Source organism: Toxoplasma gondii, chromosome VIIb (assembly GCF_000006565.2).
Source record: "Toxoplasma gondii ME49 chromosome VIIb, whole genome shotgun sequence".
Taxonomy (NCBI): Eukaryota; Apicomplexa; class Conoidasida; order Eucoccidiorida; family Sarcocystidae; genus Toxoplasma; species Toxoplasma gondii.
In genome coordinates this window covers 461,737-485,484 of record NC_031475.1, presented here as the reverse complement: position 1 = coordinate 485,484, position 23,748 = coordinate 461,737, and the positions used below count along the sequence as shown (strand labels likewise).

Sequence of the window (23,748 nt, the reverse complement as noted above, 5' to 3'; positions counted from 1 at the left end):
TTCAAATATATGGTAGAAAGCATATCTGTTTGTCCAGACAAGCAAGGCAGTGCGGAGTTGGCAACCGCATCTCGTTAGAGTGGAGCGGCGGTGCTCTACATTTAGGTCAAAGCCAGGTTCTCAGGTAGATCGTTCGAATACTATACGGAAAAATTGACGCCAGCGAAAAGACAAGAGAAATAGGCGAGTCGATGGGTTTTGATTAGTGAAAGCGAATAGGTTTACGGTATTGGTCTTCCAGCGCGGGAATGTACTGCTTCTTCCACCGAATCGGTCCGGGTAAGTCGGAGTACTTTCGTTCATACCTCCAATCCGGCGCAAGCAGCTGAGTCGTCTCTGCACCCACAAGAAGCAAGCAGAAAAGAGATGGACCGGTGAGAAAAGACCGAATCTTTGAGCCTTCCGCCTTGCGAGTAGACTGATCGAGTTTGGCTCTTTAGAAACAATTCACCCCTGGAGTGGCGGTGCGACTGTCTCAAAGAAGAAACGTTTCAATATCTGATTATCTTCGACAGAGGTGATCACAAAACGAACTACACGACGTAGCCCCAACCGTATTGCACACACTCCTTCACCGACATTTGTGCATCGCAGTCTCCAGAACTCCGGAGCTCCTCCTCTTTCTTCCGAGCCTTTCGCAGCCCAAGAGTAGACGAACCACCGCTTCTACCCATCCCCGTCAAACATGAAGTTTTTTCTTTCTCTTTTTTTCTTGCCCATGCTACTGCTTTGCTACTGCTTTACCTTTTCGCAAAGGGTGCAGCTGAATGAGGATGTCTTCGTGGTCGGAGCGGTACCGATCCAGAGTTGCTTGCCAGGCTTCTTTCTGAAGAGACTGCGCAGGTTCCATTCGCCGGATACGATGTTCCAGCTGAAGCATTTTTTCCTCCAGCTGGAACCGGCGCGTCTCGAGTGCCTCACGTTTCTGCTGCTTTGCAAGAATATCTTTCGCCCGCAGACACTGCTGCTGGATCTCGCGCTTCGTCAGAACAATGAGGATTCGCCGCATCGTCCGGCGCACCTGCACGAGCGTGAAGGAGAAACCACCGCAATCTGGGCCTCAACCTTTGTGTGAAAACACTTCCGGCCCCCGTTTCTATCTGCCCCCGCTTCTGCCAGGTCGTTCTCGCTGAGACTCACCTTCTGCAGACGCTCCGGCTGCTTCATTTCCTGTTTGTGCTGGCGTGCGGCCCATCGCTCTCCCATCAGCAAATTCTTCTCCTTCAAGCAAATATACCAAAGCTTATGAAGGTCTTCAAAAGACTTCATGCGCAGCAAACACGCGGGCCACGCGTCGCCCGCCACAGCGTTCGCCTCCTTCTGTTTCGCGCCAATAGTGGGATCCAGGTAGCTTCCTAAGCGCAAACGACCCAGCGTCTCAGACGCGCAATTGGCATTCCACCCCAGCACCCCACGACGTAGAATTCACCAACGCTCCATGTGTTTTTCGCGCGCCAGAAGCGCAGAATTCAAACATGTGCAGAGTGCTGAGACCAGAGTCCGCGATAATCGCGACTCTGTTCCAACAGACGGCTTCTGCAGGATTACTCCCTGCAAAGCCCTACTTGTGTTGGACGACTTCCGCAAATACATAGGTGTATTACAGAAAACCGGGGTAGTGGCAAAATAAAACTCCAGTGGAACGGGACAGTCAACCCGCTTCTTCGTGATTGACGTACACCACCACTTAAAGTTTCGAAGGCATTGGGCTCGTTTCCATCTGGATTGCTGCACTGAATCACGACAGGGAAATGTGTGTGGTCTTCCCCCTCGCCCCAAAATCCCCCATAGAACACCAGACCACCAGTGAGAAAGCATGTGAAACGGAGTCCAAAGAAGCGAAAAAAAGGCGTATGGCTGCCCACAGTTGGGGAGAAGTGCACGCCACTGGCTGGACCCCTAATCAGGAGGAAGTCGGGTTTCCGCCGGTAGACACGGAGGACGGAACCACCACGGAAAAAGGCCTGTAGCACCTAAGGAGCGGTGGCAGTGCGCGCCTACCCTTCCAAAGTTCGTCAATTCCTCGTCGCGGCAACTGAAGAGCGGCAGTCGCGCCGCTTCGAAGAGCTCTTGCCAACACATTCATTCTGACGTGGTTGCAGCGACTTTTTCGCTCCCGTTTAGGATCTTCTTGGACCCCTTCCGTCTACCTGAGAAAAGAGTCTGCGATCTAAGGCAAAGTGCTGTTCCACAGCCTCGCTCGAACTCCTCTGACACCGAAAATATTGAAAACTCAAGAAGCACATTGTGCCGCAGAAAAAGGTCCGCCGGAGAGGCGCGACGGCCGAAATGCGCCAGCGCTGCAGCGCGGTCAGCCCCGGTCAGCAGGATGGGTATCGAGGGAAAAGATTTGAAACGAAGTGGGAAAAACATGAAGGAAATCACCGCAGCATTCTCAACTATTTTCGGTCACTGGCGCCACTGCAAGCGAAGTCAACGGGCCACCCTTGACTGCGGCTGAGTACGCACAGGGGCGACAGAGCTCGGAATTTCCAAAGTACGTGAAGTTCTGCAGCTGAATAACTCACATATGACCGCGGGTAAGACGCAATGCGTCCACCGCAAATAAAAATGTGTTGGCTACAAGTCCCCAGACACGGCAACTCCGGCAATAAAAACAGACAAGAGGCCTCTGCAGGTTTGTTAGGGAACATGCGCAGACGGTTTTTGGAGGAAAGGCGGAAGAATGCGTTTTAAAACCTCCTAAGTCGCGAGTTCTGACTCCACAGCGTTTTTGATGGGGTTTGAGACGAGCCTCCTGCCAGTGTGGCGCGGAAGCTAAAGAAACAGACGTTTTCCGAACTCATGCGGTGTGCGCCGGCCTCTCTCCACTTCGATTGTAGGCCTGAGAGAGACGCATGCTCGCGGCAGCTTCTTCCGAGCGCCAGGGTCACACAAGGTGCGTCAAGCCCTCTAAACCTCGTTTTCCACTATGATGTTGGACTCTAACTTATTGGATGTTCTGTTGCTTGCAAACTTACTGGAGGTTTGTCTCAGTGGCCCTTCGTAATGGGGTAAAATTCCCCATTCTTTCTGTTTCGTTCTCTGCCTGTACCGAAGGCGAGGCGGCCTTCCGCTAGTCGACTTTGGCTGTCGGATTCATCTCTCAACTTGTGAAGGCAGCCAATTTTTTGTGTGTCGGTTTAGCCGGTGTCTCAGCCGCGGTTCTCTGTTGCTGCTTCCTCGATTTGTCGGCCTGCTTGTTTGACCCCAGTTCTTAATCACGCGTACAAAACCTCTCAACAGCCGTCGAAGCCACCGCGGGGTACCTCAGCAGAAGCTGTGCAAGCTTCCGTCGACATCTGAAGCTCTCCCGGAGGAAAACATCTTTCCGACGAAGACAGCAGCAGCTGTAAGGGAAAGCGGCACTAGGCACAGCAGAGAGGTTCCCGCCCACCGAACGGCAGACACCGTGTCTTGCCGACTGCTTGTCCTCAGTCAGAAGGAAGGGTCTTCTTTTTCTTGCTACGCATCCAGGCTGTTCACTGGGATCCAGCGCTTTTAGTAAAGTTGCGGATGGGCTGCCTTTCACGCATTCCTTTCCTTTTGCAACTCGAGGAGCGAACATCGCCTATCTACATCCCGCCAGGTATGGCACGGATCCTTCTTCGGTTTTCACAGGGTTTGTGTAGCTTCACTGCGTTGATACCTTCGGACGCGGAATTCTTCCCCACGTCCTTCCCCTTTCCTGGATGACTGAAGTCTACGTTTCTCGCCCGTGCTTTCTCTCAGACACTTACGTGCAACCGACGGCTACCGGCGTTTCAGGCGGCAAACAATGCCTCATTCGCTTCTCGGTTGGCTTGCAAGACTCGCAGATTTTGTGTTGACCGACGATGATAATCTTGACTTCTCCAGTCACTTTCCTATCTGTCAAAGGCTGCGGCAGGGACATATCAGTTAAAGCGTCTGGACAGTATGGCGGACTTCACAATCCTTTGGTTCTGCGCCTCGGTGTGCGCCCTCGGCGCGCTGATTCTTTCGTCGAGTGATTTCACATTTCTCGTCGCGGCGACTACTGCGATTCAGAAGATGAACATCCTCTTCAGTAAGCAGGGCACTTCAACTGACAGGGTGACATCGAACTACTTACCTGTCTTAAGCAGTCCAGTGGGGTGGTGGAGTACGTCAGTCGTCGCAAACTCCTTTGTTTGTATCCCATACCTGGAAATCGGAATGACACCTCTTGCCACCATTTTGATGTTTCTGTTCTTTCTGACTCGCCCGACACTTTCAAGGAGGACTATGTTGAGCTTGCTCACTTTCTCTCCTGTCTCCGCAAAATGTCACTTTCGTGATGAGGAGGGATTTTGCCCCGGATCGACAGCTTAAAGCGCACCCTCGCAGCCCTTCCGTTGAGTTCTGCTTTCTGGTATACCTCTCGCTCGTGTACGGCTTACTGCCCGCTCTCAGCTCCTCACCATCACAGCTGTCCCTCTTTGTCGTACCTGAATGGCTTTTTCCAGCTTGTTTTGCGGTGTTGAAACGACGTCCATCCGACACCTCCTTCCACCACTCGTTGACTGTGTGTACTGAGGGAAGCAGAACACAAGAGCAAATGCTTTGCCTGGAGGTATTTAGATCTAGATGGTTTTTATTTACCGTGGGCAAGTCTATTTTTCGATGTTTGCACAACACTTCCTCACAGCTAGCACTTGCTCTGTGGGCTTCGCGGTCTCGGTTTGATGTTCTGCAGCGCACTTGAAGAGTCGCGAAGCCATTTTGGAGCGAATCCGAGCCATCCGGGCCGAGGCCGCCGGCACTGGCAGCGCGGAAGAGTCCGACTCCAGTGTCCGGTCCGCTGCTGCCGAGCTAAGCGAGGTCTGTGTGCACCCGGAGTTGGTCGGAAATGACGTTCTCAAGGTCATGTCTGCGGTTAAAGACGACACCGAACAAAGTAAGTCATTAGGTCAGTAGGCAAATCAGTAGGCTGCTTCTGGAGAGAGCGAGGAAGGAGGCAAAGTAGGACAAAGTGCGTTTCAGAAGTATGGACGACTGTAGGCACTCTCTGGAAGACAGAAACATTCGCTTTCTGTCGTGGGCCAGACAGCCCGCAGAGGCTTCGAGGCTTTGAAACCTGAGTGTGCTTCAGGTGCTGTGACACTGCGTCCTTCATGACACTGGTTCTTCTTCGAGGTGGGCGTTTCTCGCGTCTTTTCCCCGTCACTGAGCCTTTGCAGCTTTGCGCCTTGATCGTTCGCGCGCGTTTCTTCGCAGGAGCCGAGCACACACGCGAGCGATCGGATGAGCGCGTGGCCGCCCTCGAGGCTGCTCCTGAAAAGGCGCTGGAAAGTGACAAGCAAGCCGCGCGGGCCTTCCGCAAGCTCGCCAAGAAACAACTGGAACAGATTCTTGCGGCCAACATCGAAGATCAAACGGTGTTTCTTTTCGGGGCTTCCAACGAGGTCTTCGTTTTCGCGGCGGTACGTCTCAGTTTCAGGAAACTCCAAGGAAAAAGGAAGCGCTTCTTGTGCGGCCTTGAGACTTGAAAGGTGGCTTTTTTTCGTGCGGAGCCCGGATCTTCGTTTGTGATACCGCGTTCTCATGAGGCAGCTCCCCACATTCACGAGTTGACAGGCTATATCCGTGAACGACATGGCACCGGTATGGGAGCAGCAGGCCAGCGGTTTGTCCAAGACGCTCTCGTGTATTTTTCTGTCCGCCGCGACTCTTCGTGTGCCCTTCAGAAGACACGCCGTGTGATCGTGATCGAGAAAGAGCCTGAGGTCTGTGACAAGTTCCTCGCTTCCGCCCTCGGAATCTGTTCAATGAAGGACAACGTCCACATTTTCTGCATGAAGCAAAACAACTTGGGAGAGCGCGAACGCCTCGTTGCTTTTTTCTCCATGGCTGAAAGTGTAAGCGTCTCGCTGAGCCGTTTCGTGGGCACCCTCTCGTTCCGAAGAACCACAGCATGTCTCCATGGTCGAAGTTTCGTCCGTATCTGTGATACTACTGCCGACGAGGAGTAACCTTAATGTTGTTGGACATGGAAGTCCAGCCTGTTGTTTAGCCAGCAGATGTACTTGTTTTTGAACTCTGACTGTAGACGAAGGGAAAAGCCGAACTGTTTGGAGTACGGGATACTAAGTTCTTCACCGGACAGTTGAGGGTAAAAGAGAGTTGACATCCTCGATGTATCCTCTAGTTTCGACTCTCCAGGAGATACTTCGCACTGTTTCAAGGACAACCCGCTTCTTGATCTGTTGGCCTCCCCATGCTGTGTCTCACGCAACGGCGGTCGTGGTAGTTGACGCTTCGCGGTTCGGATGAAGGTTTTCTGCATTCTCAGTTGAAACGTGGAGGCTTTGTGTCGACTCTCAGCTGTCGTGGAGGTCTCATGTGAATCCTTGCCTAGAGCGAGAGTGGCGTCAGTAGATAACAATGCAAGGCCCGCGTCCAAGAGAGCCTGTGAATTTGATACAGTTTGTGCACCGTTAAAACTTTTGAGTCTGTCCTTGATTGCAGCTGATTCAAGATCAGTACAGCGACATTCCCATGGACGTCTTGCACTCGGACATGAATTACCCTGTTGCACTAAGTCTCAAGATTTTTGAGGAGATCGACCAATCGACAACGCTTGTTCTACGCCACCGCTTAAGCCACGATGCTTTGGAGGTTCTCGGAAAATACTATCGCCAGGTTCTGCTCGTTCTTCCCGACGAGATGGATCCCGACATGACAAGTGTAGGCGACCGGGAGAAGCTGCATGCGTTTCTGACACTTGAGGGTTTAGGGAACCCCTGGGCAGATACGCCGATTTTGGCAAACGGCATATTGCTTTGAGTTGCCTTCGCAGGAGCGGAATCGCATGACAAGATAAAATGCAGTCCACCAGAAACGTCTTCATGTTACAACCAAGTAGCCAATCGTGCCGAGTGACGTCTTTTCCGCGTAGGGTTTTTCGACAAAATTCTAGCTACCTCCGTCGAGTTGTGAAGGCTTGGTCGTCGATTCGAACTCCAGTTGCGGTTGCTGTGGGTTCCGGTCGAGCGTTGGACACTCACCGGTTCCCTTGATGTATCAAGGCTTTTTAAAGTGAAGGTTTCTTGGGAACTTTTACTGAACGGTTTGCGGTTGGCGTCTGGACTCTTTTTCAGTCGGTCGCGGTGCTGCTGCTGCGGAAGAGGTACGCGCCAGATCCTCCACAGGATCTCTGGGAGTCATATATCAGCCCGGAGTGGCAACTGGCTCCGAATGAAGAGCCGCTGATTCTCTTTAGGGATCTCCTTCGACAGATATCCCAGCGTTTCCAGTCCGAGCTGAACGAGCTGGAGAACACTCGCGTAGGCGTTCAGGCCCGGGCTATCCGCGCTCACTACCACTTGGCTACTGATGAAGAAAGGCAGGGAGACATCGCGTTTTTTGATGAGCTCAAGACCATGCTGGATAGCCCCGAGACTGACGTCGCTTCTGTACAGGTAAGGAGACGCGGGGCGATGTTCCGTGCGGGTGAAGAAGGACCGCAATCCCTGTAGATGGCTGTTTCCTTGACTTTGCATGCATTGTGAAAATTCGCGGATAAGGTGGAGGCGGACAGATCTGTTTGTGTTACATGCGTACCTTCAACGCCAGTATATACATCCGTGGGAAACTGGGCAAAATTCGACAACGCTTTCTGGAGTGGCTTAGTGACTGCGCCGAGGGGGTCTCATGAATCTCTTTTAAAGTCGACTGCTGATGCCATGTGGCTTTCAAGGTCTTGCCGCGCCTTTCAGGAACTGCTCCGGAGGAGGTCACAGGAAGTAGCAGACATAGAGCGCAGTACGTCCGTTTTGAAAGAGTACTTTGAGCCGATTGACAACGCCATTGCTGCAATGCCTGATGAACCATTGAAACGCTTACTTCAAGACATGCAAAACGACTTCGTCGTGGCGACGAACAAGATCGACACAACTGGTGAGGCATCCGGTGCGGCTGACCGGCGTTGCTGTGTGTTTGTTGTAAAGAACAGGCATTCAGAGTGCACTCCCTTCTGGCTTGCCACATTGATTCAGCTGGCTGTAGGGATTAGGAGAGGCAGCACTGCTTGCGCTGTCACTGCACTAGCGAAAATGCAAGCTGCCGCTGTGAAAAGCGTTTCGTACGCTTTAACCACGACAAACTCACTTGCGGCGCGTTAATGGACCTCACAGTGTGCCGCGAGATCCGATGGATTGCATGTCGCACTATTGGGTATCTTCACTCTTTCACGACGGTTCATTCGGGCAGGTGGCGAGCATAGCTGGCTCTGCTAAAGCGAGTGATGCGAAAGCGGGTTTCCACGCTACACGTTCATATTCGTAGCACACGGACAGCTGGTAATATCTGGTGCAGAAATATCGCTGTTTTGTGAAAGAACATGTGAGGTGCCTCTGTGTGTCTGTGCATCCGCTTCAGATAGCCAGCTGGAGTTGCTAGAAGATATTCTCGAACTTTTGAATCCCGAGTTGTTCACAAGTTCCGAACTCCTGCCAAAGTCGCTTCACGCGCTGCGCGTGGCCGTTGCCTCACTAAACATTATCACCGACGCCCACACAATTGTTCGCGATATTGAACAGGCTGTTTTTCGAAATGTTGACCCGGTCACCATTGTTAAGTCATAACGGGCCAATCTTTTAAACATTGCGAGGGACGCAAACTCGATGAGGGGTATTTCCAGGGTCCCCGTTTCGCATTTTCGTTGTTCGTGTTCCAGCGGGGTAACTTCTGCTTGATAAGGGATGATGAAAACAAACTGACTTCTTTTTTTTACGGAGTCCTCGTGTTTTCAAGTTAGCTCGAGGGAGACGGTTGAGTAGATTGTGAACGATACAGGGTCCGATATATGCCCTTAAGTGGAATCCTCTCGCACTCCTTGACATGTAGCACGGTTTGGGACTGGAGCTCAACAAAGCATAACGCTGAGGAAACGGCATCACTTCTGCGACAGTTAGAAACTTAAGGAACCCGCTGCACAAATGTCCAATTTTTTTCCCCAGGCAATTCCTGTACCCTTCAGCTCCTATGTTCCACGTAGATCCGACGAAATGGTAACTAGTTTGCTTGAAGAAGACCACTAGGCTGACGCTCGTTCAAATATTGCGTGTGTTCGGTGTTCCTCGAACGTTCCTTTCTCTATGGGTTTCACCTCTCACCCGAAAGAAACGAGCCGCAATAAAGGTACCTAGTGCGTAGTTGAGTGTTCTTCGTTGATATTCGTGTGCACCATCCGACCATCGACTTCGTATCTGATAGATCTCGTGAGATCATGTTCTTCATTGTAGCACATTCTGGCAAAATCTGTGGCAGAACGCCGATCAGGACTCACAGAACTACGCGTGCAACTTCTCCGACCTCGATTCCCTATAAATTTGCCCTCCCCATGGAAAAGGAGAGTGGCACAGAACACCATCTTGCTTTCAGACTTCAGTGTTCGTCTATTAGTCAACCGATTTGTTTCGTGTTCTCTAGGAGTCTCTCCTCGTATTAGGTACGAGCAGCCGCAGCTCGAAGAGCTGGCAGTGAGATACCAACAGCGGCCACGGTGTACGCAAAAAAGAAATGCTGTTCCGGCACTTGTCCTACTCATAAAACCCAGATTGACGTGGAAAACGAAATGACGTTTTCCTTCCTTTGTGCTGTTAATCGGCCGCGATACTGTAGCGCTGCCGTCGATGTCTCTTCATTCGGAAGGTAGACAAAACTGTCGGCTGCAAGACCCCGGCAGACGCCACACGGATTTAGAGAAGTGCACCGCAGGATTTGGCTTGTCTTTCTTATCCCATGAAACCTTTTCAGAGAACGGTGTCTCCGCAAACTTTCTGACCCCGTTCAATGAATTCTCTCGTTTCGCTAGCAGCTGCATCTGACAGTGTGGACGTGTGGGTGCCCACCCAGACAACACGCCTCTGCGCAGTCCACCCTCCAACTCTTTCCACTATCTGCAAGTTAGTTACAATCCACTACCTTTCCTTTTCTGGATCAACTAGAAGCGCGCAAACAACGCCGCGTTTCCCTCCGCGAACACTTGCGTGTCAGTGCATTTTTCAGCGACTTGCGTGCTCGATTTTTCCCGTGCTGGGCTTGGGAGTTTCCTCTTGCCTTGCAAGGGTGTGACGGAATTCCGGGAATTCACCGATCCGCTGAACAGCGAGCGTTTCCGCATGGTGCGACCACTAGGTGTATGTAGCGAAGGGTTGCATTTCTTGTCTGAAAAAGGAAATTTTCTTGGCAATTGTGGACGTTGCACAAGTCTCTGACCAGCGAATCCGCCCTTTCCCCGAACGCGGCGCCCGCTGCTGGTTGCGTACCCGGGCAACGACAGAGTGCGTAGATGAGGATTTTCGAGGGTCTGCCTCACGGGATTCGAAACTTCTTTAGACTCGGCTCCTACGGGCGAAAGGCTTTCACGTAGATGTGCTTTTCTGTCAGCAACGACCTACCTACACAAGTTGTCTTTGGGGAAAGGCATCCAAGATGCAACACAAACCTGTGGATGCTGCTGTTACCGGCAGTCAAACTGTCTCTCCCGACGCTTCTCGAAGTCACTCGATGGAGGACTTCGTCCTCCTCGACGAACAGGAAATGGCCAGCGGTTACGTCGTGAAATTCCAGGTGAGAAACAAAGTCGTGCTCCGAACTCCGACAGGCCGACGCTGTCTTTCCTTTTCGCTGCAGACCCGGAGAAAACCCGGATAAAAGGGACTCGCCGACGTCCAGTGGTCCGCGACTCGCAAGTCGTCCTAGTGCCGCCGTGGAAAACCTTGTAGAAAAAGCGAATGAGGTCTCCAGTCTCTTCTCGAATGTGGATCTTTTCTCCCATCAGTTTCTCTGGATAACAGCCTCGGAGACCGGCCGAGTGTTTGTGTGTAAAGCGATGGACAGATGTTGATGGCATAACGGTTCTAAGTACGCACACATCCGGTAAACCAAAACTGTCAAGATCTAAACCAGTAGTCGAACTCGTAGTATATACTCCCCAGAAAAGCTGGTGACTGATCCTGTCTAAAAAAATGGTTAGTACTCCACAGGCCTATTGCACGGCGCTTTTTCGCTAAAAGACACACCATCCGACACCCGTGGGTCGCGAGTCAAGGAAACGTCCGTAACGTTGGAACTTCTTTGTCTAACTTAACAGCTGACAAGCCGTCCATCAGTCCAACCGTGGTTTTTTTACGAACCAGACAGGTTTTCCTTCTCCGCAAGGAGTGTGCACGGAAGTTGTTGATTTTTCTGAAAGCGTTCGTCGGGAAAATGGACTCCGCAGGTTCGAAGGAGAGTCAGGGGTAAAGAGAAAAGAGAGATTGGGCCCCGAGGGGAAGGTGGAAATCGTGTTGTCGAATCGAGTTTCACTGCATGCACAGAATATGCTCTCTAAACATGCGTGACTCCGTTTGTAAGAATATCTACCAAGATCAAGTTAATTCGTTCCTGAGACAAGCTTCCTCAAAGACACAATCCAGCAGCCAGCCGTCCGTATACACCAAAGAGACAGCTACATCAGATCAGCTCGAGCCGTAGAGTTTAAGACTTTGTGAGATACACATTCGTATGCAGAAGTGGAGGGGCCTTCGTCTGCATGCTCGCTAGGGGACGACTCTGTGGCCGGTTCCGTACTCCACATGTATCAATCGCTGCCGGAATCTCAGTGTGAATCGCCGTGTCTGTTTTGACGCCCTTGCTGCCTGCACGGACTTCTGTGTTCACGGACTTGTTGATAACTGGAAAGAGTCTGTTTCCGGGGGGGTCGTGAAACACCGCTTGCGTCGAGGGAGGGCAGATGAAGAGGTGCTCTTCTTCTTGCTGCACGTTCCGTCTATCTTCAGATTCTTTTCGTCTCTGTACAAAAATTCATAGATACCTTTCTTCTCCGTCGAAAACGCGTGAGGCACTTGCGCCGTTTACTTCTCTCTGTTTGGACTGTACACCTTGTCACTCTCAGTTTTCTTCCCTTTCTTCTGCTTTCTCGTCCTCCTGCTTCGACAAAGTGTGTAGCCTTCTTCCTCCTCCAGGCAAATCCTTTCTTGCTCTCGGGTGTATATATTGGTTTGGCACCTCACAACGCCCTTGAGTATCTGCAGAGAGCGTGTGAGGGCTTGCCAGTTGCGGACTTGTGAGTTTCTCTTCTCCTTTCTGCCGTTTTCAGGCCTGTTTGTGTACGCGCGAGCTCTCCATCTCTTTCTGCTGCTTTTCAGAGTCTCTGCAGCCAAAGCGAGCTCTCTGTGAGTATCCACGAACGTGTGACAGCGCGTTTGGAGACCAAGCGAAAGCGGCTGTCTAGACAGTCATCGCTTGTCGAGCGCGAGAAACGCGCGCGCGAACGCCATGAGGAGCACCTGCGCCGACGCCGCGTGATCGCGAGAAAGTTTCTTGAACGGTACATCTCACTGTCATCTGTCAACCTGGTGAAAATTCACTCTTCTTATTCTCTTCGTAGGGTTCCATACATCTTTATAGGTACAGATCTATCAAGCTGTCGATATACACCGCTCTAAGTGTCCACGCATCTAGGTACGCTTGTCTGCATTTATCTGCGTGCATGTATACACACATTTATACACATTTACAGGCGCATGCGTAAGCATGTGCACATCGTCTGGTGTGTCGGTTTTCACTTCCGTGCATGCGCCTTTGACATTATATTTTGTATGGGTACATACTTGTGCATACATCTCTAGGTGTGCATGGGGATCTGTGTGAATCTAATTGGTTGGATGTACACAGACGCGTCTTTGGTGAAGATTTCGCTCGACGCAGCACGAGGCATCACTCTGTATATATCGTATTCTGTGGAGAACTGCCTCTGTTTTGTCGAAAGGTTCGCATGCGTCATGGAATGAGAAACGATTGATCTTTCCCCCAGTGTATCTGGCGACAGATTTCATCGTTTAAGGACTCGCCCTCTCGTCCGCAGACATCCCGAGACCTGCTGGACAGGAATCGTCGATCGCCACGTGTGCGGCCTGTTATCCGGGTGTACAAGCATCGGGATGCGGGCAAGGAGAAGGGGGTTTGCAGGATTTCTCTGAGTGTCCATTTTTCTTTCTCGCAGCCGCGTTGCGGTCGTGGAGCGGATCCGAAAGACCGAGGAAGAACGGGCAAAGAGTTTGGAACTCCGCGTAAATCGCCTCGACAAGCGTGCGCTCGACTTCCTTGAAAACTCGACCCCAGGCCTCGAAACCGAAGAGGAATGTGGCGGAGATTCGTTTTCTCTCGATGTCGATCCCGTTGCTCTCCACCAGAGACGAGCGGAAGAAAACCTCGCAAACAGAATCGAGGGCATTCAGGTGAGAAGATCTCCCAACCAACTTCCGCCTCGCGCAAATGCACATGTTCACTCGTATCTGGACTCGCTCAGATCTTCCTGCACCGATCCCGAGGCGCCCCGGCTTTTTTGAAGGGATTCTCATGTGGGAGCAACGGCGATTTCCGTCGGAGATGGCACAAGGCAGCAAGGTTTCGTTTTCGTCAAGAAACCGTTTTCTTCTGGGCTCTGCAAACTCCTGCGTGTCTACCCTGTGCATTTGCGGTGTGCGTACGACCCCGGGTGGCCGCCTTCGAGGCGTGGAGGAAGTCGAGGCATGGGCGTCGAGCTGGAGCCTCACGAAGGAGTATGAGAGAACGTGGAGTATCTCGGGACTGAAGCTGAGGCAGTGTCTCTGCTGCTTGTTTTGATAGGCGAATTTGCAGAAGAAAATGCAGAGCGCAGAAGAGCGCAGAAACCAGCTGCGAGCACAGGAGAAGGAGCGTCTCGCGAAGGCTCTTCAACAAATCGAGAAAGTTCAGGGTAAAAACAGACTGGAAGAAGAAGAGAAATCCATAAGACTCCAGGTGAGAGGAGACGCCAGAAGCAAGTCTTCCGACGAGAGAAACGCCCACGAAAGAGGCTGCAGCTGGCGGTGGGCACAAGACACGCGTAGGGGCTCTCGGGGGGCGTAGCATCTCGAAGCCTTCGTTTCTCCGCGCTCGCGTAGAGAGGAGACTTCCTGATAATGGGTATATGAGAGTTCTGCTCTCGAGTTTTCTCGGCTCTCACGGCGTCTCCGGGTCGCGCTCGGTTTTCCTTTTTCGAGCCGCCTTTTTTCTGGAAAGCGTTTTCCCCAGTCTCCTCTGCATGCCACGCGAGAGCGCCCTGCGGGGGCCTCTTCGGCGTCCGCTGCAGGTTGGTTTTGCTCCTGCATGCACGCCGCTGCACACGGGCGTAGATGTGGAATCCTGCGCAGGCGTCAAACTTTCTGTCGACTCCTCTGGAAAGAGCAGGTTCCCAGCGACCCCCTTTTGCGTCTACGCGTCTGTGCACTTTGTGCCGGTTTCTTCCTCTTTCTGGAACAGGAGAAGTTGGAAGAAGCTGAGAAGCGCCGCAAGCAGCTTCTGGAAGAAGAATCGACGCGACGCAAACAAAAATGGGAGGAGAAGCGTGAAATCATCTTGGCGCGCGAGATGGAGATGGAGGAAAAGAAAAAGGTGAGCTTTCCCTCGACTGCGAAGAGAGTCTTGGCTTGAACTTCCTCACGCTGAAATCTTCTTGTGAAAAGAGGCTGTCGCAGGTGGGCATGCGACATGGTGGAGACAAGACCGCAGCTCTTTGCCGCGTAACGCAGTTTCAGCAAAGGAGAAAAGCTCTCCAAAAACATCTGGTGTGTGCCCGTGTGTCGTCCCACGGCGCACACATTGGGGGATGGAGCGAATTGGAGGGGTAAACTCAAACTCAAAAGCTTTGGTCAAAAAATGAGAAAAAGAAAGAATCCTCTGTCTCTTCTTCCACGGAGTGACTGAGACCTGATCCTTTGCGTCGATATGGTCTTTCCCCCCCACTCTCCAGATGCGGTTTGCGTGGAGGCTTTTTCTCGTCCCCCAAGGTGGAAGTTTTCTTACCGTTTAGACCTCGAAGAAAATGGTGCCTTTTAATCACCGAACCCGGTGCGAGAAAGTTCATTAAGGTTTCTCTTTTTTCGCGTTCTTCTCCAGTCGCTCGAGGAACGCGTGGAGCTGGCGATCGAGAGAAAACACAAAATCATCGAAGAGACGAAGCTGACTCTCCAAAAAAAAATCACAGAAGCCGAAGAACAAGTCAGCAGGTAAGGACGCTTCTCGTACACAGATCTGTTTCCTGCTCTTTGTCGCAGCCACTCGCGGGTGTACATACACCACCTGAGGATAGACCTATGTCTGCGCGTGTGAGCGAGAAGGGACGGTGAGCTTTTGTTCCCTTTGCTATTCCAGAGCGAGCCCCCCCCCGTTTTTCTCTTTTCACCGGGGGAGGAACAGCAAGAAACGCGAGTTTTCTCTCTCAACTCCAGCTGCATCTCTCATCGATGCAAGAGAGGAGAGAGATTCGTTTCTCGATATCGGAAGTGCCTGTTCCTCCGTGGAGGAGACGGACTTCTACTGGCTTTCCAAAGAATCTAAGAACTCCCAGACCTCTCCACACATACTCGCAGTCACATCTTCAAGTACTTGCGTAGGTACATAAACATATATATATATATATATCTCCAAGCGTATGTATGCATCCTCTTTGTGCGTATGTATGTATGCATATATGTAATTACGTATCTTTTTGTAGTTGCGTTCAAGTTGTGTGGCGTTTGATGGGGGCGGTTCACTTTTAGAGCGTCTGTTGAAGGGTATTTTTTCAGAAATCGGACGGAGATGGAGCGTCGGCTGCAGGAGTTGGCGGAGAAGATGTCGCAGAAGCAAGAAAAGGCCGAGCAGCTGCGCGAAACGTTGATGAAGAAGAAAAAGAGTGCAAGTCCGTCGGCCACTCTCCGGACGCTGCAGGCCGAGACTTCCCCGTTTTCCTGCGACGACCGACAAGACCTGGCGACGTCGGAGACTGGCACTGCTCTCGAAGAAGAAGTTACGGTCAACTGAGGCAAGCGGAGCAGTCGGAATCCCGCTCGTGGTGTTGTACGTTTCTACTCACTCGCACGCGTGGAGCTGCATGCACAGGGGTATGAAGAAGAGGCGAGAGCCGCGTCGTTGTCGCGCGCGCCAGAATGCACCCGGTGTGGAGGGAGAGAGCGTCGAGAGAGAGTGTGTGGCTGGGGACTTTCTGTTCTTTTCTTGTGACGAGAGGAAGTCTCCCTTCTTTTTCAGCGGAGGCGGTTGTCCCGAGTCGGCAGTCTTCGACTGGGAGATGTAAGTAAGAGTGAGTCTGTGTCTTCACTGCTGTGTGCGTTGAATGTTCGGCGCTGCTTCCTGTGTGTTTCTTTCTGCGTCTCTGGAAATCAGTTCACAGAAAAGGGGGAAGAGTCTCTCCAATAGAGTCCACGTACGTACGCTTGAGAGTACGTTTTCGCTTTGACACAAAGAGAAAGACTTTCGCACATTGTCAAGAACATGCTTCTTTCAAGCCGCGAGCGGCGGCGGCGCTGCGAGACGAATCACGCTGAGGTGTGTGCAAAGACACCAGAGACCTGCCGAGCTTCCGGCGTTCACTCATTTCGCGAACCCCCACAACTGCGTGCCTTCGAGTCTACGAAATCCGTTGCGTCTCTCTCTGTCGTCCTAAGAACTTTTCTCAACCGCGAGAACGGACACGCACGCGCATTCACAGACATATATATATATATATATGTATATGTGTATAAACCCATATTTGTACGGAGGTATCTGAAGACACCTGTGCACTCGTACGCATGCGAGAAGAGAAGTTACTCAACGCTGCGTTAAGCAGATAGGCGTGGGGAGACAACGGGCATGACAGTCAACTCCGGAACACAAGTGGACTTGGCGAGTCTCTGCGCGGAGCGCACATCCTTGGCGCCTCAGTCTGAGTGTGAACGTCCTTCCTTTACAGCTGGTCCCGCAGTAGTCGGCGCTTTTTTGTGTTTTCCTGGGTGTGAGTCGACGCGACAAGAAACAGAGACTTTGGAGAGAGACTGTCGGAAAGCCGGGAATGAGGGCGGACGTTTTGGCGCGTCGCGGATGCGTGTATCTCGGGGATTTTCAGAAAGTCCACGCAAAGAACTCGACAACTGCCGACACAGGCGACAGTCGCGTATCTCTTTACGAGGAGAATCGAGTTTCGGAGCTCCGCAGCGAGAGACTTCACAGCTGTTGCTTGTGTTTAATCCGACCACTCACATTTTTCCACAAGACTGATGCGTAACGACTCAAAGTTTTCGGTGAAACACCTTAGGCAAACGCACGACCTTTTCAACATCTTTTCACTATTATAGCGCAAAGTAAATTCGTGAAACTCCATGTGAAGGGAACTGTGTACTTGGTGTCACCGCTGAACGCCGCCACCCCCCAGTCTTGTAGTCCTTGCAAAAAAGCTTCAGGCTTCAAATGCACATTCATCTCCGATGACAGCTGCGTTTCACGTCCCCCCAGGCTTCTGAGCATGAAGCAAACTGAGGTCCTCTTTCGCTTTTCGCTTGACATTTTACTGGGAAGACCGGGCGCGCGAAACGCTTCAGTCGTCGGTCGAGACACCTCCGAATCAATTTTCTTCGGCGCTCTCCCGTGGGCTAAATAAAAGTTGAACTCGTGAAGAACCCAGGCCAGATGCTAGAAAAGCCGTGCTCGCGAATGCCTTGCTGAGCTCCGAGGAACTGTAGTTTTCGAACTGAAGAGTCCACGTTCAATATCCAGGCCTAGATTCTATTTTTCCTTCCGTTTGTCAAGTCCTGTCGAAGGAGGAACAGACTGGGGACACAATTGACTGAGGAAGTCCCCTGCCGACCGACTCAACCTCCCAACACCGCCTCTTCACGACCTCCCCGAACACCCAGAATTCACATGCTTGACAACTGGCCGCAAATACGCCATCCCTTAAGATCCCTTTCTCTACCGCACAAGCTCGGTGTGGTGTCTCTTCCCGCGAACGGAACTCGTGACGTCCGTCTGTCGTCTACGCATGTCTACTATTCGGCTTGAAAAGTTCCTCAGCTTTCCACGAAAAAGCACACGTCGAAGAAGACTCTGGTCGCACCACGACTGAAGCGTGATCGCGCGAAGAACGGGAAGAGCGTTTTTCGCCGATTTGGCGTTAATCGAGAGAAGTAGACAGATTTCTGACAAGGCAAAAGACGTCTGTTCCAGTTCGTTGGTCAGCTGCGTCTCCACGTTTTTTTCAATCTCCCATTTTCACGGAACCAAACAGGTTTGTCGGCGCGCAGAAGGTGCCGCGATTGACCGGAATTTTTCCGAGACACTTCCCGACCTGAAATCCCCTGACAAGAAAACAAAAGAAAAGCAAGTCGACCTTCACACTCACAGGCAGTCACACATAAACTGGACATGCATGCATCCTTCGGTTCACCGCGAAAAAAAGAGAAAAAGGCGTTTTCAGCTGTTTCCCCCGGTTTTCACGAACAGAGTTTGTCCTTCGTGTTCGCTTTTGCAGTCTCGCCCTCAAGGCCTCTCGCGCCTCTCTTCTTCTCCAATGTCGAGTGCTTCCCGCGAGACAGCGACGAAGGCCAAACGGGAGGAGCAGAAAGCCAGCGAAATCTCCCGCGCCAGCAGGGATGTTCATACACCCCGTTTTTGACAACGAAGCTGGCTAAAAGCGTTCCTCGTCTTTCGGTGTTTTCCATTTGTCTGAACAGTGGAGACGGGAGAAAAGTCGACGACACCTTCCCCGCAGAGACGCGAAAGACTCGATGTGTATCTGTTAACAAGTGCGCCGTTCACATGGAAAACTCGCCATATCCTGCGTCCCCGCTTAACCGCGCGCAGACCTCTTTGAATTGTTTCCACTTTTATTTTCGAGCGTTTGTGTTTCACCTCGAAAACCTCTCCGTTCCCCTCCTTTTCGCCCACCAGATCCCTGCGTCAAGAAATCTCGTTTTCTTCTCTCGACTTCCGCTCCGTCACCCTGCCGCGAAATCTTCAGAACCCCCCAGCACCCGCAAGGTATCTTTCCGCCGCCTGCTGTCTCAAGCTCCACGTGATTCTCCGTTGTCTCTCCTCCGTTTTCTTCCTTCTTTGCCGCCAACCGCTGCTTGCCCGTTTGCGCTCTCTTCCTTCTCCTTCTTCGCAGCTCCTGCCTCCTGTTCCTCCGTCCACTCTCTCTCTTCTTCTGCCTTCGCTGTTGGCAACGGATCGCCCTCTCTTCTCGCTCCGTCCTCGCTCTTCACCTCGCCTGGACCTTCTGGACTCTCCCCAGTCTCCGCCGACGAAGCGTCCTTCTCGCCTTTGGTGTTGCCAGTCTCCTCGCCAGATTCTCTGTCCGAACTTCCACTCCGCAACTCTGCAGCTCCGGTCTCCGCAGTCGTCTCCGACCTTTCTCCAGGGCCAGCACCAGGACCTCTCTCATTCTCTTCTCCCGCACTCGAGTTCCTTTCTGCAGACGCCTTTGCCCGCCTATTCTCTTCTTCACACTCAGCGAGGACACTGTAGATCTTGTCGTATTTGTCTACGTAGTCGCGGAACCGCGTGATCATCACCTGGACGGGAAGGCGGCACGAAACGAACGAGAAAGAGGTGACAGAAAGAAAGGGGAGAAGCACGGAAGCGAGTTCTCGCGAGCAAACGTCTGGGGTTCGCGGCTACAGACTCGCCAAACACGAAACTAGAGGAAACAAGGAAAAGAGGGGGAAAAGAACAGAAAGAAAAACAGAGAAAAAAGATGGAACAAAGGGAACAAACACATGGGGGAGGAAAAAGAAGAAAGCGCAAAGAAGAGGAGTGCGAGAGGATGAAAACGAGGAAAAACACAAAGACCAAACTCACCTGATTCGTGAAAAACTTCTGCATGTTCTTTCCAATGCTCCAAACCCACGAGCCCTGCTGGTTGTAGATCTCGCAGTTGATGAACACTTGCTCAACATCCTGAGGGCGCAAGGAGAAAAAATCGTCTCATTTCCTTACTCGCTCTTCTTTTCTTGATGGCGTCCACGCGCTCCCGGATGTCTTCCCGTCCTCACTGTCACTCATCTCTCGTCTCGCGCTCGTTCCGCGAACAAAGAGGAGAGAGAGACCGAAGAAGAGCAACCGGCCAGGCGAGAGAAAACGCAGAAGGACGGACAGAGACGAACGCCAACAGGAGAGAAGCAGCGCGAAAAAAAAGAGACAGGAAGCGCAGCCCAAGAGGAAGTCGAAGAATGGAGAAACACACGAAAACATACGAGATCCAGAAGTGGAAGTGGAAGCAAGCGTACCTTGAGGAACTGCTGAGGATGTGTGTAGTCACTCTTTTTGATCTTTGCTTTAATGCAGGAGAGCGACATCGGTCGAGTCACAACGTCGTAGTAGCCCGGCGCCGTCTTGGGGTCGACAGGCTTTTCAAAGATATGTCCACCCTCGTATCTGCATGCATCAACAAACATCTCGTCGGCGCTCAAAACCATGACATTTCTCTCTAGAAAAACAACGCAGGGAGAAAAGCAGATGCTTCGCAGTGCGTGACAAAAAGCGTTCTTGCACCCCAATCGGGACGCCAGACACAGCGGGAAATTCGTGTGAACGTACACAAAACCAAAGCCTGAGAATACACAAATCGCATCTTCCACCTGACTCTCGCCAAACTCCAGTGCGCGTGAGAAACATGACTCAGATCGGACAAGACGGACTCACACAATCTCCGAAAAAAAAATAGCCTTCCAGGTCCAACGGCGACTGTCTCGACCTTATCACCTCCATCTCTCTGTCTACAGACAGTTCGGACTCCATCCTTCTCCTTTCTTCTCTCCATCTCGACCTCTTCGCGTACGCTTATCTATCTATCTACATGAATATTCCATAACTTCATAAATCTTGCACAGATACTCCTCTTTCCGCCTCTACCTGTGTATCGCTGTATACACATGATGTATCTGGATACATATACACGCACACATATACATACATGTGTATATACATCCGTATATATATATATATATATATATATATATATCTTTGTCGTTCAGTCTCTCCGTGGCCTGCTCTCGTTTCACTTCTTGTTTAGGTCTGAATCGATACATCTGGGCTTGCCTCACTTGCTCAGTTCAGAGAGCAGCGCCGAGGCGGCCGACTGCCACAGGCCGAGAAGATCCGTCCCTGAGCCTGCGCCGAGAGCAGCTTGTTGAGAGTTCTGCAGGAGTGCGGAGTGAATGGCGTCGTAGTGATTCTGCGAACTCTCCGCAGAGACGCCTTCCCCACATCCCATTTGAGACTCTTCTCGCCTCCAGACGCTGAGCGCGGGGAAGAGACGCTCGAATTCTGCACAAAGGAAGAAAGCTCGGAAACACTTGAAGCGAAACGAAAGGCACAAACGAGTATCAACAGGAACGGAAACCTGTGGAGAAACGCAAGATAAAACTCACCCAGACAAAACACCCACTTCTCTACGGATATCCATATACACACATATATATACATGTGTACATAAACATACGCACACCCAATGTCTATACATATACATAAACATATACATAAACATATACATATATATATATATATATATATATGGATAGATATAGATATGCTTGTTGGATTGTTCTGTGCATACGTCAACATACATGTACATTATGTACCTGATACAGAAGTCTTTTTTCTGTACTTGCTGGTGGCTGCGGGGTGAAGAGAATTTGTTTTCAGAGGCTTCAGACTCTGTTTCGACTTTAAATTACCTGTTAACTTTTCGTTCTCGGCGTTAAGCCAGAGGTCTGGGCAGTCCTCAGGGAGAGGCCGAAACTGCAGGCGATATTTTTTTCTCTGCGGAACTTCCTCCACGCAAACGGCCTCGCCGTGGACGCCTGAGAACGAAATCAGGAAAAACCACACGTGGAGGAAGGCCCCGACACCCGAGAAAGACAAGAGAAGCGGAGAGAGAGGAGGACACAGACCAGAAAGAGAGAGAGAGAGCTAAACACACGAAGCTGCCATAAGATAAAAACAGAGAGGAGAGAGGGCGAGAAGAAACGAGAAGAGAGAGGACGAGAAGAAGAGAGGAAGGCAAGGAGGAGAAGACAGTAACAGAAGAGAGAAGGCGAATACGCGAGAGAAGCGGAAGAGAGGTCCAGATACGTCAAGAGAAGCGAAAACTCGGAGATTTTCGCACCTGAGGCAGTTCTTCCAGGTCCGACAGCGCGAGCGCCATCGAGAGCCTCAGGTGTCTCCGCACCTGCGTTGGGCGAGGCTGGCGCCGCGCCGGAGAATGAGGAGAGCGACGAGATGCTGCAAGTCCTTCCAGGGAGGGAGGGACCGGTTCGGACGCCTTGGGCTCCAACGCCCGCAGCGGCGGCTTGGGCTCCCGCGCCGCCTGCACCCTTGAGAAGCGCGCACACCGCAACGTGGTTGTTGGCCTTCGCGAAGTGCCATGCAGTCTTCCTCAGGGTGTCTTTCACCTGGGGGTCTGCGCCTTTTTCAAGGAGCACTCGGACGGCGTCGAGGCGGTTGTCGCGCGCCGCGTAGAAGAGGCAGGACTGTCGATTGATGTCGATCAAGTTTGGGTTCCCGCCTCGGTCCAGGATCTCCGCAATGCACGCAGCGCGGCCCTCGCGAGACGCGTAGAACAGACAAGTTTGCCCCACCGTGTCTTGCGCATTTGGGTCGCAGCCGCGTTCGATGAAGAACCGACAGAGGGCGACATGTCCTTCGCGAGCGGCGTAGAACAAACATGTTTGCTGCATGCGGTCGCGCTGCGTCACGGCGAGGACTCGCTTGTCGTCCACGAGGAACTGTGCGAGCTCGACGGCTTCCTCGTCCTTTGCTCGCTGCGCAACTTCGAAGAGCAGCGTCCCCCGGGAAGTGGGGTCGACCAACAGATGCTGCTCCTGAATTTGCTTCATCTGCAGCGCGTCGAGGTCTGCCTCAGAGACGCCCGGATTCTGCTCTGCGACCTCGCGCCTGTGCTTCTCCAGCGTCTTGTCAAACGCCTCCTTCACCGCAGAAACAGGCTCGTGGCGCGCGATGCGGAAGAGGGGGACAAACGGAGACACCACCAAAGACGCGCCCGGAAGAGAAGAGACAGGCGAAGCTCCAGAGACTCGTGGAGAGGCCGAGACGCCTGGAGAGGGAGAGACAGGCGAAGCTCCAGAGACTCCCGGAGACGCAGAGGCTCCCGAGCCACCCGCGTCCACACTCGCGCCAGTCGACATCTCTGTTTTGGGGGAGGAAACGCAGAACGGACTGGGTTCGAGAAACAGGACAAACGGGGGAGAACAGGACTTGAGGGAGAGGCAATCGATCAAAAAAGAGACAGAGGGCAGGGGGAGGGGGACAAGCAGTGGAGAGGAGAAGAGTCGCAAGGAAAGGAGCAGAGACTGAAACAAAGAAAAGTGTAGGCGGGAGAGAGAAGAGACAGACGGGCAGCAGCAAGTGGGGACACCCCCAGAACGCGCGACGTGACGCAGAGTCTTTCAACAAGTTCGCCCCGGCGAACGCGAGAGAGAGAAAGGAGAAGAAGAAAAGAAAAGAGGACGAATTAGGATGGAAGGGCCAAAACGGGAAGTCGATGTTTCGAAAAAACAACGTCGTCGCAGAGACACGGTGGTGAAAGGCAACAGTTCGTCGAAAAGTCCTTTACTTCCTTCGCTCTCGCGAAAGCACAGAGGGCAGAGCTTCAGCCTTCTCTGCTTCTCTGTCTCTTCGCGAAACACCGCGCAAAAAGACAACACACCTTAGCCTGAGCATTTTCCATCATGCATGCACAAGCCCGGGAGTCGACGTGGAGAGACGCGCAGCAAGAAAAGACAGTAAAGACCCAGAAAAGAGCCGGAAATAATTGCGAGAAAGCTGTACTACAGAAAATTGCAGGACAGTGGGGGCAATCGCAGTGTAGCGGGCCTCTCACGCGGGAAGAGGAAACACGAGGCGCTGAAGCTTCTCCTTTCTGCCCGTTTTCCTGCCTCTTCC

At 52.1% G+C, this 23,748-nt stretch overlaps 4 protein-coding genes across 4 annotated transcripts; 2 read left to right on the top strand and 2 right to left on the bottom strand.

The window, feature by feature from the left end:
- Nucleotides 1-10: 10 nt before the first annotated feature.
- Nucleotides 11-2,805, bottom strand: TGME49_263550 (39S ribosomal protein L47, mitochondrial precursor, putative). The gene is made up of 4 exons (XM_002365414.2): nucleotides 2,002-2,805; nucleotides 1,141-1,355; nucleotides 745-1,021; nucleotides 11-336 (listed from the first exon to the last, which is right to left on the bottom strand). Exons 1-4 carry the CDS (start codon nucleotides 2,084-2,086, stop codon nucleotides 203-205), a joined length of 711 nt encoding a protein of 236 aa, XP_002365455.1. The 5' UTR covers nucleotides 2,087-2,805; the 3' UTR covers nucleotides 11-202.
- A 109-nt stretch (nucleotides 2,806-2,914) lies between these two features.
- Nucleotides 2,915-8,729, top strand: TGME49_263560 (hypothetical protein). The gene is made up of 9 exons (XM_018781332.1): nucleotides 2,915-3,352; nucleotides 3,478-4,048; nucleotides 4,697-4,897; nucleotides 5,218-5,423; nucleotides 5,688-5,858; nucleotides 6,469-6,687; nucleotides 7,101-7,421; nucleotides 7,719-7,899; nucleotides 8,380-8,729. The coding sequence occupies exons 2-9, from the start codon at nucleotides 3,919-3,921 to the stop codon at nucleotides 8,583-8,585; spliced, it is 1,635 nt and encodes a 544-aa protein (XP_018637167.1). The 5' UTR covers nucleotides 2,915-3,352; nucleotides 3,478-3,918; the 3' UTR covers nucleotides 8,586-8,729.
- Nucleotides 8,730-9,532: 803 nt separating this feature from the next.
- TGME49_263570 (hypothetical protein) lies at nucleotides 9,533-16,313 on the top strand. The gene is made up of 7 exons (XM_002365416.1): nucleotides 9,533-10,575; nucleotides 12,156-12,337; nucleotides 13,013-13,247; nucleotides 13,639-13,791; nucleotides 14,293-14,424; nucleotides 14,929-15,038; nucleotides 15,600-16,313. Exons 1-7 carry the CDS (start codon nucleotides 10,438-10,440, stop codon nucleotides 15,832-15,834), a joined length of 1,185 nt encoding a protein of 394 aa, XP_002365457.1. The 5' UTR covers nucleotides 9,533-10,437; the 3' UTR covers nucleotides 15,835-16,313.
- A 2,535-nt stretch (nucleotides 16,314-18,848) lies between these two features.
- Nucleotides 18,849-22,991, bottom strand: TGME49_263580 (bromodomain-containing protein; the record flags this gene model as incomplete). Its single annotated transcript, XM_002365417.1, has 6 exons — nucleotides 18,849-19,358; nucleotides 19,645-19,743; nucleotides 20,073-20,220; nucleotides 20,889-21,111; nucleotides 21,522-21,647; nucleotides 21,953-22,991. The coding sequence occupies 6 exons, from the start codon at nucleotides 22,989-22,991 to the stop codon at nucleotides 18,849-18,851; spliced, it is 2,145 nt and encodes a 714-aa protein (XP_002365458.1).
- Between the last annotated feature and the right edge of the window lie 757 nt (nucleotides 22,992-23,748).

What these genes read in the sequence shown, in the direction of transcription:
- TGME49_263570 (XM_002365416.1), top strand. Translation starts at nt 10,438, where the DNA reads ATGCAACACAAACCTGTGGATGCTGCTGTTACCGGCAGTCAAACTGTC. An exon ending in GCGAGAAAGTTTCTTGAACG is followed by an intron (nt 12,338 to 13,012) that starts GTACATCTCACT and finishes TCTTTCTCGCAG; the next exon opens with CCGCGTTGCGGTCGTGGAGC. An exon ending in AGATGGAGGAAAAGAAAAAG is followed by an intron (nt 14,425 to 14,928) that starts GTGAGCTTTCCC and finishes GTTCTTCTCCAG; the next exon opens with TCGCTCGAGGAACGCGTGGA.
- TGME49_263560 (XM_018781332.1), top strand. Translation starts at nt 3,919, where the DNA reads ATGGCGGACTTCACAATCCTTTGGTTCTGCGCCTCGGTGTGCGCCCTC. An exon ending in GAAGATGAACATCCTCTTCA is followed by an intron (nt 4,049 to 4,696) that starts GTAAGCAGGGCA and finishes GATGTTCTGCAG; the next exon opens with CGCACTTGAAGAGTCGCGAA. An exon ending in GAACAAGATCGACACAACTG is followed by an intron (nt 7,900 to 8,379) that starts GTGAGGCATCCG and finishes CATCCGCTTCAG; the next exon opens with ATAGCCAGCTGGAGTTGCTA.
- TGME49_263550 (XM_002365414.2), bottom strand. Translation starts at nt 2,086, where the DNA reads ATGAATGTGTTGGCAAGAGCTCTTCGAAGCGGCGCGACTGCCGCTCTT. An exon ending in AATTGACGAACTTTGGAAGG is followed by an intron (nt 1,356 to 2,001) that starts GTAGGCGCGCAC and finishes GTTTGCGCTTAG; the next exon opens with GAAGCTACCTGGATCCCACT. An exon ending in GCTGCACCCTTTGCGAAAAG is followed by an intron (nt 337 to 744) that starts GTAAAGCAGTAG and finishes TTGTGGGTGCAG; the next exon opens with AGACGACTCAGCTGCTTGCG.